At 46.7% G+C, this 17743-nt stretch overlaps 1 protein-coding gene across 4 annotated transcripts in view; it reads right to left on the bottom strand.

Annotated features, from left to right (window-relative positions):
- The window catches only part of Ccdc91 (coiled-coil domain containing 91), a 172628-nt gene that overhangs the window by 109887 nt on the left and 44998 nt on the right, over positions 1-17743 (bottom strand). For 3 of the 4 annotated variants that reach the window (XM_041639198.1, XM_041639192.1, XM_041639216.1), the window contains 3 exons: positions 5682-5842; positions 4750-4953; positions 2985-3089 (listed from right to left, as the gene is read on the bottom strand). In XM_041639198.1, the coding sequence (XP_041495132.1) occupies positions 2985-3089; positions 4750-4953; positions 5682-5842 (470 nt within the window). Of the gene's footprint in view, positions 1-2984; positions 3090-4749; positions 4954-5681; positions 5843-6596; positions 6684-17743 lie in introns of all 4 variants that reach the window. The other variant, XM_041639208.1, reaches the window with a different exon arrangement.

The raw sequence follows: 17743 nt of genomic DNA, 5'->3' as shown, positions 1-17743 counted from the left end.
CAGAAAAGCCCAAGTCTCACTTCAGTGAGTCCCAATTCAAACATAGGGTGCCCCAGCAGAATTTTAAAGGGGCTTCGCTGCCTGCACTGCTCTCAGCATTGTCTTCTACCTTCTCACAATAGTTCACTGGGCTCTGAATGTTTAATGGCTTCTACAGACCAAAGTTCTTCCAGAATCCTCACACAGTACAGTCACGAGGCACAGCAACATTCTCTGGTACCAATTTGTCTTAATTGGGGTTTCTACCTGCTATGATAAAACACCATGGGGAAACTTGGGGATGAAAGGGTTTATTCTGATTATACATCCGGATCACAGTCTATCACTGAAGGAAACCACAACAAGGACCCAAGGCAGGAGCTGAAGCAGACTACAGGGTGAGTGCTACTTACTGGCCAGCTCCTCATGGCTCACCCAGCCTGCCTTCTTACATCACCCAGAACCACCGGTTCAGGGGCTAGCCCCACTGCGATGGACCCAACTGTGTCAGACATCAATCAAGAAAATGCACCACAGGCTTGCCCAGCGTACAGTTTGGTGGGGGCATTTCCGCAGTTAAGTTCCCTCTTCTGAAATGACACAAAAACTACCCAAGCACAGCAGGTGTCAGCTGATCCACTGCAGGGTGACTTCAGTGTTCTTCACCCAGCGAATGTGCTTTTTCAGGTTCCTGTGCACCTCAAGATGCTGTGACCACAGAAGACTTAGGCCAAGAGCCCGAGAGTTCAACACTTAGATACTAAAGCATGATAATAGTGACAATTATCCCCACTCCTAGAAGTTTAGCATGGTCTGTGAAGTCAGGAAGAGAACACAGGTGGCGACCTAATGCTACAAAATCCAATTCACTTTCCCCTAACAGCCTCGGTGTGTTTTCTATTTATTGATTTTTAATTCTTAAGCAGAAAATATTCCATCTCCTGTAACCACGGGGCACTTCTGTAGAGCATGAATGGGGAAGGATCAGAATGAAGGCTGATGATGCGGCAGGATCATAAGAAAGGTCGTCAATGCGCTCACGTGAAACTGGTCACCACAGAATAAAGGCAGCAAGCAAGCTTGGTCTTTCAAGGCTTCCACTGAGAGCGCAGAGCTGGCCATGGCTCCCCAAGCTGACAGCTACTAGAAACGAAGCCTTAGGAACCGGCTGGGTTTGGGTTTGTTATTGTTTTTAACACAACCGTGTGACTGCTTTCTGAGAAGGCAGCAAATTCACCTGGAGCCACCGTGGGACCACGCTGGGGAGAGGTAAGCATGCTTCACTCAGTTCTAGCAAGGTCAGCTGACTCACTGGCTCCCTCCACTTGGCCTACACACCTTAGGAGCAGAGAGGGAGGAGAGGGAGGTGTCCCTATTGTGCCCTGGCTCTTACAAGGTCTTAAATTTCCATGTGCCCATCGCAAAAAATAACAGAACTCTCTGCAATGCTTTATATTTTAAAAAGTCAGCTGAAGTTTTATGCACATTCCATTTGTTAATCATTTTCTTGGGCAGTGAAAACCCCTGCCAGCGTGAGCCCCATGCTGAACTTTGAATGACAGGTTTCCTCTCAGACCTGACAATTAAAAGCCGAATATTTGAAAACATGGGAAAAGATTTTTAATTTTCCTTGTGATAAATAAGAATTTGAGTTTTCTTGTTCTGTACTGCCCGTTTTTTCCAGAATAAGCATATTATTTTAGAACTATACACCCTGGCATTTCTTCTGGAGAAGGGCTTCGATCCACTCACATACCCTACTGTTGGCACATCCAGGAATCCTGGCCACAGTGTGCTTTGTGCTGAGGACACTGCAAAGGCCCAGCCAGCACTCCACACCCTTCTCATCTTAACAAGAGACGCTGCTCCTGTCTTATCTCGCAACATATTCAGATGACACACATGTTAGATAGCTAAGTATAAAAAAGCATGGGCTGCCCACCCTGCTCTACAGGAAATGTGGATCCCTCACCCTGCTCTACAGGAAATGTGGGTCCCCTCACCCTACTCTACAGGAAATGTGGGTCCCTCACCCTGCTCTACAGGAAATGTGGGTCCCTCATCCTACTCTACAGGAAATGTGGGTCCCTCACCCTGCTCTACAGGAAATGTGGGTCCCTCACCCTGCTCTACAGGAAATGTGGGTCCCTCACCCTGCTCTACAGGAAATGTGGGTCCCTCACCCTGCTCTACAGGAAATGTGGGTCCCTCACCCTGCTCTACAGGAAATGTGGGTCCCCTCACCCTACTCTACAGGAAATGTGGCTGGATCCCTCACCCTGCTCTACAGGAAATGTGGGTCCCCTCACCCTGCTCTACAGGAAATGTGGCTGGATCCCTCACCCTACTCTACAGGAAATGTGGGTCCCTCACCCTGCTCTACAGGAAATGTGGCTGGATCCCTCACCCTGCTCTACAGGAAATGTGGGTCCCTCACCCTGCTCTACAGGAAATGTGGGTCCCTCACCCTGCTCTACAGGAAATGTGGATCCCTCACCCTGCTCTACAGGAAATGTGGATCCCTCACCCTGCTCTACAGGAAATGTGGGTCCCTCACCCTACTCTACATGAAATGTGGGTCCCTCACCCTGCTCTACAGGAAATGTGGCTGGATCCCTCACCCTACTCTACAGGAAATGTGGGCACCCGGCACAGGACAACCCAGGACTAAGATCAGCAAGTCAGCAGCAGGTACGGAGACAGCAGGTGTTTCCTGGTCTGAATGCCCCAGAGTTTGACATCCTCCTACCTCCAATGACTACACGTAAAGCATTGTCCTAACAAAACCAACGAACTCCATTTCCCAGATTCTCCAGATCTCTATCTGCAAGCACCTTCCGTAGCTTTACCATGGAATCAGTGATCTGATGTCAGCTTCACAAAAAGTCATGACAACAGAGAATGCTGTGTCCAGTTCATCCCATACTAAAGTAGGGGACCACTCTCTGCACCGTGTGACACACTCACCACGCATGTCTGGAAACGAGAGCGTGTTTCCTGCTCACCTGAAGCTCACGGTATCTGGCTTGAAAGGACAGGGCATCCTGCTCCTTCTCCTTCAGGAAGTCCTTCTCCAGGACGCTGTGCTTCTCCATCAGTGAGTCCACATCCTATGAGGAAGCCAAACACAAGCTCTGCTACGTCCCATAGCATAAAGTAAACATCGGGAAAAATAGCTGAAAGTCTAAGAATTATACAAGTATGAATTTGCCCAAGTTAACTAATTTCTAAGCCAATATCGAATATTGACGTAAAACTAATAAATATGCAAGACTGAGGCTGGGGAGGCAGCTCAGGGGGTAGAGTGCTCGCTATCTAAGCATGAAGGACCTGAGTGTAGACTGTCCACACATACCCCCCCCACACACACCTACACACACACATACACACACACCCACACACCGACACACACACACACACACACAAAGCCAACAGTGTCCACAGGCATCTGCAACTCCAGGACAGAGAGACAGAGACTAGGGTATCCACAGAGTCCCCCAGGCCAACCACCTCAGTGGAATGTGAGCTCGCTAGGTCAGGAGGAGAGCAATAGATAAAGGCTTCCCGAACTGACCTCTGACCTCCAGAGAACATATGGGCATGTCCTGCTACATGCATGCAACCATGTACATAGGTACACAGCACAAACACAAAACAAGAAATAAATAAGAACAAGAGTGTCTCAAGAGTATTATGAACAGAACCCAATCTCTGTAAGTGCTTTCGATGAACTGGCTAAGATAAACAGACATGCATATGGGTGGACAAATGGATGGAAACAGACTGAAGAATGTAGAGAAAAGATAACAGATGACAAAAAATAGAAGATAGGTAGATGGATAGACAGACAGACAGATGGAAGGACAGAAGGGAGCCAAGAGCATATGTCAGTTCCTTCCCTGAACAGCTGTGTTCAAACACCCAGGGGTACCTGACCTCCCACAGGTAGAAGGTTTCCATCCATTTCATCAAACCTGAAATCCACACATGAAGTAAAACACTGCCGACAGAAACAGAAGCCTTAGAGGAGCAAGAAATAACAACAAAAAGCCCCAGAAAAATCTGAGCATGCCTTAGAACTGCATTCAACTTTCGAGTTCATATGGGTCCATGCTGACACTAAAGTCTCAGGATGCTCAAGTTCTTTATAAAAAACAACATGATATTTTCTTATAACCTATACTTATCATACCATAGACACTAAATGATCTTCAGCTACTTGAAGTATGCACAATGGAATTATAAAGCCACTGTGCTGCTAGGGCAGCAGGAAATGCAGGTCTGTAAACAAGCACCTCCAGCGGAGAGAAGGGTGTCTGGCTGGTGGGATCGGATGCTGGATGCATGGCTGTGCTAACTACTGACTAGGACCTGTTCCAAGTTTATTTAGTTTTTGTTATTTATGTGTGTTTGCCTGCATGTATGTATCTATGTGCACGATATGCATACAGGACCCTTGGAGGCCAGAAGAGGGCATGGGGCCGGAGTTATAGACAGTTGTGAGCTGCCATGTGGGTACTGGGAACCAAACTTGGATCCATTTGCAAGGACAGCAAGTGCTCTTGACCACTGGGCCACCCATCTCTCTAGCCCCTGACTGGCTGCTTCTCGTAAGGTGCCTCCACTGAGTGTCCGATGTGACGGACCTGAACCCCACCCCAGGGAACACAATACATTCTTTGGTGAATTTTCAATCCACTTTGTGTTGAACTGGATATCAAATTGCTAGCAAATACGGTTCTACATTCCCAGGCGAATGTGTGCGCACACCTTTTTAATTCTCTGTTTTTCTTCTTCAGACGCTTTGAGTTTGGTCTCCAGACTTGATATTTTTTGCTGGAGCTGTGAGCTGGACACGTCGGCTCCAGGACCCTCAGGGTCGTCGTCCAGTGAAATCGCTCCATGGCTCGTCTCATCCGTCAAGCCAAGCGGGAAAAGCGGGATATTCAGATGTGTGTGCGCTGACTGCTGGATCTAGACCATGTTAACAGAGAAGGGTTAGACCATTCCGTCAAGGAGATGTTCATCATAAACCACAGTTAGAAACAAGCTGGGGTGCAAACAATGAGATCATCTCCCCTAAGTGAACCAACAGAAGACTTCACACTCTTACAACAGCCTGATCTTTCAATCGATACATCTAGAAGTGCCCAGTCTGGAATGCATACACTGACCTAGGACAGATTTGTAGTTAAACTGCAACTCAGAATCTCACATGTATTCATGATGCTAACTTATCAACTTCTAGCAAAACTGACAGGCGACTAAGAACCGAGTTTTGGAACCCTGTCTCCAATGCCCAGCACAATGCCTACAGACACCTGAATGAACACACTGTGCTGATGCTGTCCTCCGTGGCTTTACCCGAAAACTGAAATAGATGCTCTTGACCCTAAGAACATGTTAATACTCCCAGGAGAGAAAAAATATTTTTTAATAAATATATCCTTTTTTGAAGTTTAACTTTAAGTTTGAAATGCAAAAACAATCACTCTTTTTTTTTTTATTTACTATTATTCTCCTTTTAAGTCCAGGATACCATAAGCAAAGCTAAGTCCATTGTAATGGCCACACACAGCTGTCTGTCAGAGTAAAGCATCAACCTTTGTGACAGAAACGCTAGCACCTGAGCACAGAATTAAGGTAGGAAGCAGTTTCTACATTTCTACACGCAGGCTTCCTTCCGAGAGTCCAGCCCTCACCTGAGCCTTGGGGATGGTCTGACTCACGAGGCCGCTGTCTGCACGCGTGTCATCTGGTGAGGAGATGATAGCATCGGAAGGGAGGCGGCCAGAGGACGGAGACGAGTGGTCATGGTCCAGAATGAGCTCCGGAGAAGCTGGTGAGAGACGCACTCCGGATACTGAAGACAGAGCACAAGAACCGTGTTAGAAGACAACACAGAGACAGGGAAGGTGGCTAGGAAGGTGTGGGGTAGAGCAGTAGAGGTGGAAAACCAACACTGTGTGGCTAACGTCTAAAATCCAAAGGAGTTTTTCTGAATTACAGGTGATGTTTCCACGGGTCACACACAACATGTTTTAAAGTCGTTAGCACACACACTAGCCTAGCACTGGAGATGTCCATTTCCCAGCAGAGGAAATGTCCAGCCGATGACACAGTACACAGTACTGGTGTGGCCGAAGGTAAAGACAGGAGGCATGGAGAGACACTGTCACACACCGGTGACCCTGGCCCCAACCTAGCGGGGCTCAACAGCTAAACATTCACTGCGGCAACGCAAAGACAGAGGAGGGCTGCTGTAAAACCTGGAGGTTCCTCTTACGTAATAAATTTGTTTTTAAGTTTTCATGTTAAAGTCAATCTTCACTTACTGGACTGTTTCCACAAGAGTAATGCTGAAGGACAGTTTCACTATCAGATCCATAATAAACCACTGTTATACTGTAATTAAGGCTCTTATTAGAAGGTTAAGGAAGCAGCTGACTGACAAGTACAAAAAAAGACAAAAATGCAAATGAGGAAAAAACAGATATTTATATTACTTTATTTTAAATGCTCCCAAAGAGTCAACTGAATCTAATCTGCTTTGGAATGTACGGAGCTATCTTTGGCAGTCACCTCATTCCCACACCCAGCGGCCTAACTGCAATGACCTTTATTCCACATTGGCATCGGTAGCTCTGTCCTCGGGTCCTATCACAAACTCTGAAGGTGGCTCACAATGGAGATTGCGTGTTCCCCTGAAGAAAGACACACAGAAGGCAGTAAATTCTAATGAGCTAAATGCACAGATTTCTGATTGTTATTTTAAGGAATTGCTTAGTTATGTAAAAGCTTATTGTCTCTAACAATGTTGTGTACACTGAATAAGAGGGTGGAGATAAATATAATTTAATAACAAATATAATAACCATGTACAAAAATCTCAAAAGAAAATTAATTTTAAAAAAGGAAATCATTTAGCTGCAGAGTCAGCTTCTTTCTGAACTTAAATCAGTATGCACAGGTGTGTGTCTGTGTGCGTGCGTGCCTACGTGCATGCATGTTTCTGTGTGTCTAGCTGCACAAAGGGGTACTTCAAATTTTTCAACTCAAGCACAAAAAGGTAGAACTTTAATTCAAGTTTGAACTTGATATATATTTTTCAGTATTTTCCCAAATCCTCCCTACATTTGGTTACAGTGAGTTGTCTAAAAAGATTAAAACATCCATATGATGAACTCTGAGAGCCATGAACAAAGTACTGCCTGGCACCACAATGTCACACCAAGCGCAGAACAGCGGAGAGCAGCCTGTCCTTCTATCCTTCCGTGTCTTCGGAAGGTTTGAAAGCGTTTAGCACACTGTGGTTGTCACAGATATTAAACGTCCTGGACAAAATGTGGTCAGGAACAAACCCAGAAGTACCACCCTGTGCTTTCTGTCAACCTGACACAAGCTGGAGTCATCTGGAAAGACAGAAGCTCAACTGAGAAAATCCCCCAGCAGAGTGGCTGTGGGCAAGCCTGTGGTGCATTTCCGCATTTGCGATCCTCTATGGCATAAGGAAGCAGGCCGAGTGAGCCATGGAGAACAACCCAGCAAACACATTCTTTCATGGCCTCTCTATCATCTCCTGCCTCCAGGTTCCTGCGCTGACTCTCACTGGTGGACTGTGGTAAGGGGCTGTAAGCTGAAATTAAACCCTTTCCTCCCCAGATTTCTTTTGGTCATGGTGTTTTATCACAGCAGTAGAAACCCCTAAGACAGCCCTAATGCCTGGGTATTTCACCATCTTTGGCAATCACATCTACGTCATGATTTAGAACAGGAGGCCATGTAATCCTGGGGGGAAATTCTTCAAACACTGAATACCCAAGTTCATCACATGAAAAAAGAAAGAGAGGGGAAGGGGATGGAAAGAAGAGAGACAGGAAGGGTAGGAAGGAGGGGGAAGAAGGAAGGAAGGAGAGAGGACAGTAGGCAGAAAAGCTGAAGAATGGGAAAAGGAAGTAAAGAGAGAGCATGAGGAGAGAAGAGGTTACAGAAGGAAAAGGAGGAGGAGAGAGGAGGGCCGGGCTCTCAGACAGGCACCACCCCCACACACAAGCACCTTCCCCTTCATAACCGCACTTCCTGGGCAGAGGGTAGCCCATCTCTACCTGCCTCATTCCCATTCAAGCCAGTTCCCTGCAGCTGTTACCTAAGGCCCTACTGGCCCTTCGAACACTCACTCTGCTCTCTGGACCCCTTTAAGTGCATAGAGGCGGCCTGCCCCTTCCTTCAGTCACTCCCAGGCCCATTATTGGATCTCTTATGACCCGCAGAGCAATGGAAACTGAGCACTCCCTGGCCCTCTCGGCCATGTGCCTACCTGATTACCACAAGGATCCATCTAGATGTCCCGCGGGCATGCTACAGTTGACTACCAGTTCACACCTCCCAGATGAGCCTCATGGCTCACTCTCCATGAACTCAACACTGGATCTGCCAGGCCAGCGCCACCTCATGCGGTCACACTGCTGCTGGCATCTACAGCTCTGTCACACGGCCCAGGGCCTTTATGACATCACAGGGTCACTCCAAACACAAGCCAACCCAAGAGTCGGACTCGGCTCCAGTGTGAACAACGGACAATTCCTTGTTGGTCAGCTTTAGACAAGTTACACGGACTCTTCAGAGTCACGACTTCCTCTTTCAAAGGTGGGAAATAACAGGCAATTCGAGCTCACAATCAAAGGCCTGACCGAGCTGAAAGAAAACAGCACTTCTCTGCGCAGGTGCAGGGTGTGTGAGCACACAGCAGTGAACAGAGTCAGAGCGCTGTGTTCTCCACAGAGGTGCGGGGAGTGTGAGCACACACAGCAGTGAACAGTCAGAGCGCTGTGTGCTCTGTGGAGGTACAGGGAGTGTGAGCACACAGCAGTGAACAGAGTCAGAGCGCTGTGTTCTCCACAGAGGTGCGGGGAGTGTGAGCACACAGCAGTGAACAGTCAGAGCGCTGTGTTCTCTGTGGAGCTGCGGGGAGTGTGAGCACACAGCAGTGAACAGAGTCAGAGCGCTGTGTCCTCCACAGAGGTGCAGGGAGTGTGAGCACACAGCAGTGGACAGAGTCAGAGCGCTGTGTCCTCCACAGAGGTGCAGGGAGTGTGAGCACACAGCAGTGAACAGTCAGAGCGCTGTGTTCTCTGTGGAGGTGCGGGGAGTGTGAGCACACAGCAGTGAACAGAGTCAGAGCGCTGTGTTCTCCACAGAGGTGCGGGGAGTGTGAGCACACAGCAGTGAACAGTCAGAGCGCTGTGTTCTCTGTGGAGCTGCGGGGAGTGTGAGCACACAGCAGTGAACAGTCAGAGCGCTGTGTTCTCCACCGAGGTGCGGGGAGTGTGAGCACACAGCAGTGGACGGAGTCTGAGCGCTGTGTTCTCCGCGGAGGTGCGGGGAGTGTGAGCACACAGCAGTGAACAGAGTCAGAGCGCTGTGTTCTCTGTGGAGGTGCGGGGAGTGTGAGCACACAGCAGTGAACAGAGTCAGAGCGCTGTGTTCTCCACAGAGGTGCGGGGAGTGTGAGCACACAGCAGTGAACAGTCAGAGCGCTGTGTTCTCTGTGGAGCTGCGGGGAGTGTGAGCACACAGCAGTGAACAGTCAGAGCGCTGTGTTCTCCACCGAGGTGCGGGGAGTGTGAGCACACAGCAGTGGACGGAGTCTGAGCGCTGTGTTCTCCGCGGAGGTGCGGGGAGTGTGAGCACACAGCAGTGAACAGAGTCAGAGCGCTGTGTTCTCTGTGGAGGTGCGGGGAGTGTGAGCACACAGCAGTGGACGGAGTCAGAGCGCTCTGTTCTTTTCCACAACACCGAAGAGCAGCTTCTCTGCATCATTCCACCTGCCCCATTATCTGCTCACTCGCAATGTAAATCTATTATCCGCTTTCAGGTGAGAATATTATCTAAGAAACAAATGACCTTAAAACATTACTTACCTGAATCTGCATTATATATAAAGCAGTAATTAGGAATGCAGATGTACAGACATACATATACAATCTAGAAACTTTTATAAAAAACTAATTACTTTCCCAATCAAACTAAAGAAATGAAAAAGAGAAATTAGAGTGGGATAATATGGATATTAAAAAAAGATTTGTAAAATAATTGGTCTAATTTTTAAAATTCTGGGTTCAAAGCAGAGCTAAGAATAACAGTAGCTAATCCGCTAAAACGGGCAACATGTGAATATAAGCAATTAAATGGCAACAATCAGAGCTTTAAATTGGGAAATTTTCTTCATTTTAAGTGTTCAAATTTCTAAATAATTAATTTAAAATTTTCATTAAAATGGCAAATGCTTAAAGAAATGCAATTTGTGAAGCTGACTTGGTTAGTTTTTAGAACAGGTCTCTTGAGGAATATACCTTTTCTTTGGGGGAAATTAAGCCATAGACAACAACCCTATAGACAAGCATGAAGCTCCAATGACATCACAAGGCCTTTTTTTTGCTTACCAAGGGCCGAACCTATATAATCCCAACACTCTGAAATAAAAATTAAAGGAAACCTCAATATGAACAAATCGTCCTCTTCCAATGTCAAACGGTTGGATGCCTCATGAGAACAATGACGAAAGACACGCTGAGTTTGGTTAAACAAGAGAGAATACTTCGTAAGTTCAGCAAACAATGTGAGGAAAACCGTGACAAAGGACACAAAGGGAAACTCAGGCCAAGACAAAGACAGCCCTGCAATTGTAAAGACCTCAACGCCATCCAGTGGTCCTTCCTTCCTTGGTTAAGGCACAGGCTTCCTGTGATTCCCATACAGACTAACAGGCTTTTCAGTGGGGCAAAAGAAATGGACACTATGGACCACAGAAAGAGGTAGCCACAGAAAACTCCTGCGTGAAGTTACAATGAACGACAGCAAAACTTCAGCCAATGAAGAGGCAGCAAAGCAGATCAGAACAGCCTGAGAGAGACTCATCAATGGGAAATACGTACAGAAAAGGCAAGGTGTATTAAGTCACTGAGATCATAAACATTTTTTTTTTTTTGGCCTTTTGGGAAGAGGTAAGACACAAAATAAAATCAAAGATTTAAGGGGTGAAAGATGGCTCGGTAATTAAAAGCACTTGCTGATCTTCCAGAGAACCCAACTTCAATTCCCAACACCCAACCTCCAGCTCCAGAGAGAGAATGCAGTGCCCTCTTCTGGCAAACAGAGGTACTTGCACACATGTGTGCATACACACACAAACACAAAGTAAAAACCTAAATAAAATCTTTAAAAGATCAAAGGTTTAAGTATTTTAAATATAAGACCTTATAAAAGTTAGACTAAAATGTAGACATATACAAATGTATCACAAATAAAGCCTAATTCCTAATATGTAAAGAACTTAAAACTGAGCAAAAAATTTGAAAGACTAAGCAAATAAGATGAAAAAAAGAAAACAACAGAGACTTTAGAGTGGCTTACGTGGAAAAGACTCCAGTAGGAGGAAGAAACAGAAGCTACTGGGCCTGATCACTGACAGCTTGTGGGAACGCCGTAGCAACAAGAGAAGGTGAAGGCATGAGTCTCTCTCAATGTCAGCTTTAGGGTCTTTGGAACCTTGTTACCATGTCACACACACACAATTATAATTTGCCAGAAACAGGGGACTGAACCCTAAGATAGACTGTGAGCTAACCATCCTGCAAATGGCTGTCCTCGTCCCTTCTCTGCCATGGCAGTAAATCTGTAACTGCTGCAGAATGTTATTCTAAGGTGTGTTATATTTGTTTATGCTCTGGAACATTTGTTTAACAATATAAAGGTGTGTTGCTTTTGTTTGTGCTGTATTTGTTTAACTCTGTGAAGCTGTGATTCTGTTCCTGTCTAAAACACCTGATAAAGAGCTGCCAGTAGTGAGGCAGGAGAAAGGCTAGGTGGGGCTAGTAGGCAGAGAGGGCAAATAGAAGGAGCAATCTGGATGGAGAAGTAGTACCATGAGAATAGGGAGAGGAGGACACCAAGCACCACAGCCAGCCACAGAGTAAAAGTTGATGTAAGATATACAGACATAAGAAAAGGAAAAAGTCCAGAGGCAAAAGGTAGTCAGGATAATTTAAGGAAAGCTGGAAAGAAACAAGCCAAGCTAAGGCTGGCATTCATAAGTAAGAGTAAGACTCCGTGTGTGATTAATTTGGGAGCTGGATGGCGGGATCCCCAAAAAGCCAAAAGAGTAAAGAGCCCAAAAAGTAAAAGAGTAAAAAGCTAACAGCAACACATAACTAAAAGCAATCTGGGGAGGAAAGGATTTGCTGGCTTACACAGACGCCAAGCCAGGATCTCAAAGACAAGCGCCTCAGGCAGGGACCGAGGCAGAACACAGGGAGGAAGGCTGCTTACTGACGCCTCTGACTTACTCAACCTGGGCCCATGTGCCCAGAAATGGTGCAACACACAGTGGGCTGGGCCCTCCTACAACATCAATCACTAACCAAGAAAAACTCCAGACAGCCCCGCCAGCCAATCTGATGGAGAGAATTTCTCAACTGAAGCTAGCTAGGACAAACCCCAATCCTACTGTAAGGGGAGGCACTAACACACTTTACTTTGGGACACAGGCTGTCACTATACGCCTTCGGTGCAAGAAAGTCACAGTAAATAAATACTGAGAGAAAAGAGGAGGATGAGGGAGGAAAAGAGGACATGGAACAATGGAAAACCAAACTGATGGCAACCATGGGAGAAGGATTCAGCGTAAGTGTGGATTTCTCGCTCCTTTCTTGCGGCTCTCTCTCCGTGTGGGGGATCAGGCAGAGGGCAGACCTGAGAAGGACAAATACACACTGTGTTCTGGTCCACATTCAGACTGCTGAAATAATGGCAGCCTGAGAGTGTCAGTGTTTCCTGAGACAGAGCTCTGAAAGAAATGCATTTGGAGATGTACCGTCTCCGAAGATGTACACCCATCACCCTTCTCCATATTCCTAAAGAAACGCATTTGGAGATGTACCATCCCCAAGGACGTACACCCATACACCCTTCTCCATATTCCTAACAACAACCCAAATAAAGGTGGTAAGTAAAATGCTGAAAAGGGCAGAGGCACGCAGTGTTTTAGGTCAAGTTTTAAATGTGCAGATCAGAGGTTCTCAGCCTTCCTCAGTGGATGCCTAAGAATATCAGAAAACAGAGGGATGTCCATAAGGATTCATAACAGCAGCAGAATTAGTTATGAAGGAGCAATGAAAATAACTTTATGGTTGGAAGGCATCACAACATGCAGAACTTAATTAAGGGGTCAGAGCATTAGGAATGTTGAGAACAATTGGTGTAGATGAAAGTGTAGAAGTGAATATACAAACACAAATGTGTTTCTGCGTGTGTGATATAAAAGTGTAAGTACATATATGCTATGGAATATTACTCTAACTGTGTAAAAGTGTACTGAATTTACTTACACTACATTTGTTTAATTATGAAAAGATGTATTGCTGTTTCTCCTGGCCTGCCTAAGGCACCTGATTGGTCTAATAAAGAGCTGACTGGTCAATAGCACGGCAGGAGAGGGGTAGGTGGGGCTGGTGGGTAGAGAGAAGGAATAGGAGGAGAAATCTAAGATCCAAAAAACAAAAAGGAGAAGAGAGTGAGGGAGAAAGAGCCCAGGGCCAGTCAGCCTAGGCAGCCACCAGTCAGCAGACAGAGTCGGACGTACAGACAAAACGTAGATTTAATTTAAAGAAAGCTGGCCAGAAATAAGCCTAAGGGAAAGCATTCACAACTAAGAGCTGGTTGGTGGCCCAACAGAAAGCCCGGTACACATATGTGTGAACAGCCAGACAGCACAGGGCAAGAGCTTTTCCATCCAGCACCGCGAAGGTTCATAGAGAAAAAGAACAGAAGCTCTTACAGCTTTTCATAAAGCAAAACTATCGGTTCACCCAAGACCTGCCCAAGGCTGGAAGGGAACCAGGCAACTGAGACCATTCTACAGGTTCCTAGAGAGAGGTCTGCTGGCAACGGAGACCATTGTACAGGTTCCTAGAGAGAGGTCTGCTGGCAACTGAGACCATTGTACAGGTTCCTAGAGAGAGGTCTGCTGGCAACTGAGACCATTGTACAGGTTCCTAGAGAGAGGTCTGCTGGCAACTGAGACCATTCTACAGGTTCCTAGAGAGAGGTCTGCTGGCAACTGAGACCATTCTACAGGTTCCTAGAGAGAGGTCTGCTGCAGAGAGACTCCTCCTTATGCCATCATTCCAGGAGTCACAAGGGAGGCGGACGCTGCACAGCTGTGGCAGCTTTGCATTTCTCTCCTGTAGCTGTGAAGGAACCGGGGATCCGATGTCACCCAGGGCTGGGTAACACACGGGTGATGTCAGCCGATTTGTATCCAGTGTGTGTCCTGTACCAGACCTGAGACACTTCACGAGATCTGACCATCACCAGGGGCTGGGAAACACACAGGTGAAGTCAGCCGATTTGCATCCAGTGTGTGTTCTCTGCCGGGCCAGAGACACTTCACGAATTCCTCCGCGAGTCTACAAGTAGCCAAGCTTCTCTTTTTTTTTTTTTTTTTTTTTGGTTTCTTGAGACAGGATTTCTCTGTGGCTTTGGAGCCTGTCCTGGAACTAGCTCTGTAGACCAGGCTGGTCTCGAACTCACAGAGATCAGCCTGCCTCTGCCTCCCGAGTGCTGGGATTAAAGCCGTGTGCCACCAACGCCCGGAATCAGCTACCTTACTCGCAAGCCCACGAGCTCTCAAGATGGCATAAGCAACAACTTACTGAAGAAGATAGAAACAGGAGTCGGTAGCATGCCAAGAAGGCTCAGCAGGTAGAGGAGCCACCTCCGAGCCTGGCAAGTTCTATGGTACGAGGAGAGAACCAAGTCTCACAAGGTGTCCTCTGACCTTCAAGGCCCTGTGCTATATACGTACAGAAACAAGCACATATAATAATAAATAAATAAATGTAAAAAGTAGAAGGGTCGAGGAAAAATGCTAAAAGACAATTCTTCAAGAGGAAGATAAAGGGAATTATGGGGTGGGGGAGCCGGGGAGGCAGAGGGAAGCAGGGTGTGGCATGTTAACTGTAACTCAGTTGACAGCACAAAATACAACAGGAAAATCAGGGAGGAACACAGGGAAGGGCCTTCCCCTGGCTGACCCATGCACAGGAAGGCGGGGCATGGGCATGGGGGAGTTTCAGTTCACAAAAGACACTGACTAGGTTTCGACCAAGAAAGGTGTGAGGTGCACTGCAGAGATGCAGAACATTCCAGAAGGCGAGAGAGCCAGAACAGAATCCGGATCCAGGAAGATGCCAGGACTGTGCTATGGGCCTGACTGTGCAATTCTGAGCCAACAGAACAGCAACCGTGACAGTGAGTACACTCAGGCACACGGTGCCGCCACACAGAACACAGACGTATACTGAACCCCTATGAAGCCTGAAGACAAAAAGCTGGGGTGCAGGAGTCAGCGACTGTAGATGAGATGCTCTGTGCACAGGAACGTAGCAGAGATGGAAACAAGGTGCTGAGACGAGAAACAGAAAAGCAGCCTTCACTACCACCAGGCTACAGTCCGTGTCTGCTGCACGGAAACAACCGAGCTAACCAGGAGTCAGGCTACGACACCACCCCAAGGGCTGTGCTGCCCACAGAAAGTCCACGTGTCATACAGAACTTGTGAGGGCTCGATTACTACAGAGAAAAGAAGTGTTTGGCTCAGTCAGATAAAAATGTATTTCGATGCTGGCTTTTTTGGGTTGAAAATATTAATAATTGTAATATCTAGAGTCTGCATGAACTTGCACAGAAATGTTAATATCACTTAAAAATAGGAGCGGCCACCGCTGCGAGACACAGGCTCGAAATGAAGCTTTAATTATAAGGGAAACTGAGATGCAGCTCTGAACGCGAAATTCCAGTAAATCTAGCAGCTAAGTGAAACAATTACAAAATTACAATTCTAAAACAAAAAGCTGAAATTTCTCTAAATGACATCCATAAGAGATGTACGTGGTCCTCTAAAATATAAATTCCCGTATAAATTTCAACCTGCACAGAAGGGCTTCAAGCGCGGGCCGTGCTACAGGGCCTGCCCCAGTACAAAGGCCTGCAGCAGCATTTTTAACAGATAAACAATGAATGCTTTACTGCTTTTCTAAGCAAATTTGGCCAGCTAAATTTCTGTACTTTCAAACTTTGAAAATGCACATTTTGAGGAAAACTAAAATTAACTTGCCAAGACTGAGGAGGTCTATGGTGACTTTGTCATCAAACTGAGCAAGGCCAAGGTCACAGTGCGCCCTCAGCCATGCTCTGGTGAACCAGGGTATGCACAGGGAATCTAGTGGGAGCAGGGAAAGGAAAGAAACTTTGCAGAAAAGAAAAATTCACACCTCAGTGTCCCCCTCACTACAGAAGGCAGGAGCTATGTTCACCACAAGGGATTCACACCACAGTATCTTCCTCACTACAGAAGCCAGGAGCTATGTTCACAAGGGATTCACACTACTGTGTCCCTCTCGCTACAGAAGCCAGGAGCTGTGTTCACCACATGAGATTCACACCACAGTGTCCTCCTCACTACAGAAGCCAGGAGCTGTGTTCACCATAAGAGATTCACACCACTTTGTCCCTCTCACTACAGAAGCCAGGAGCTGTGTTCACCACAAGAGATTCACACTACAGTGTCCTCCTCACTACAGAAGCCAGGAGCTATGTTCACAAGGGATTCACACCACAATGTCCCCCACACTACAGAAGACAAGAGCTGTGTTCACCACAAGGGATTCACACTACAGTGAGCCCCTCACTACAGAAGCCAGGAGCTGTGCTCACCACAAGCCATTCACACCATGGTGTCCTACTCACTAGAGAAGCCAGGAGATGTGTTCACAAGGGATTCACACCACAGAGTCCCCTCACTACAGAAGCCAGGAACTGTGCTCACCACAAAAGATTCACACCACAGAATCCCCTCACTACAGAAGCCAGGAGCTGTGCTCACCACAAAAGACTCACACCACAGAATCCCCTCACTACAGAAGCCAGGAGCTGTGCTCACCACAAAAGACTCACACCACAGAATCCCCTCACTACAGAAGCCAGAAGCTGTGCTCACCACAAGCCATTCACACCATGGTGTCCTGCTCACTAGAGAAGCCAGGAGTTGTGTTCACCACAAGGGATTCACACCACAGAGTCCCCTCACTACAGAAGCCAGGAGCTGTGCTCACCACAAGCCATTCACACCGTGGTGTCCTCCTAGAACAGGAAAGCCTCTTCTTCAGAACAGAAGGATAAACACGTACGATACAATCCCTTTAAGCAGAGGACTGATGTTAATTCGTTTCAGGAAGACGGAAAGTTCTTAAACACAACCAAGAGATGTGAACTAAAAATCCACAAGGTCTGCGGACACAGAGTTCTAGAACTCATTCGCTAAGGGGACGGTCCCCAGCTGTGAGCTGCAAACAAACACCCAATGGCGTGGCTGAGACTCACGCCTGGGATGAGCAGAGAAACTCTCTGTTTCCACAGCAGCACCTCTTCCCTTCCAGCAAAATCAACGCAGGTCAGGCAGCAGCAGACTGGTAGAGGGCTCTCTTGTTTTTCTTTCCAGTAAACAGAAAGCTGGTACCCAGCAAAAAAGAAAGCATTTTAGTCAACAAAATTGTTCATAGATGAAAATAAATATTCAAGCAAAAAAACTAAGCAAAGGAATAAACAAAGAGAGATGAACAAATTTTGTCAATTTCTGTAAACCTCAATTTGATTTTCAGGCCCTAGTCATACACAAAGGAAACAAGTAGGAATTAGCCACATACTT

Source organism: Microtus oregoni, unplaced genomic scaffold (genome assembly GCF_018167655.1).
Source record: "Microtus oregoni isolate MIOR12 unplaced genomic scaffold, Mior012 000002F_ref0000024, whole genome shotgun sequence".
NCBI lineage: Eukaryota > Metazoa > Chordata > Mammalia > Rodentia > Cricetidae > Microtus > Microtus oregoni.
This window is presented reverse-complemented; position numbering and strand designations above follow the sequence as displayed.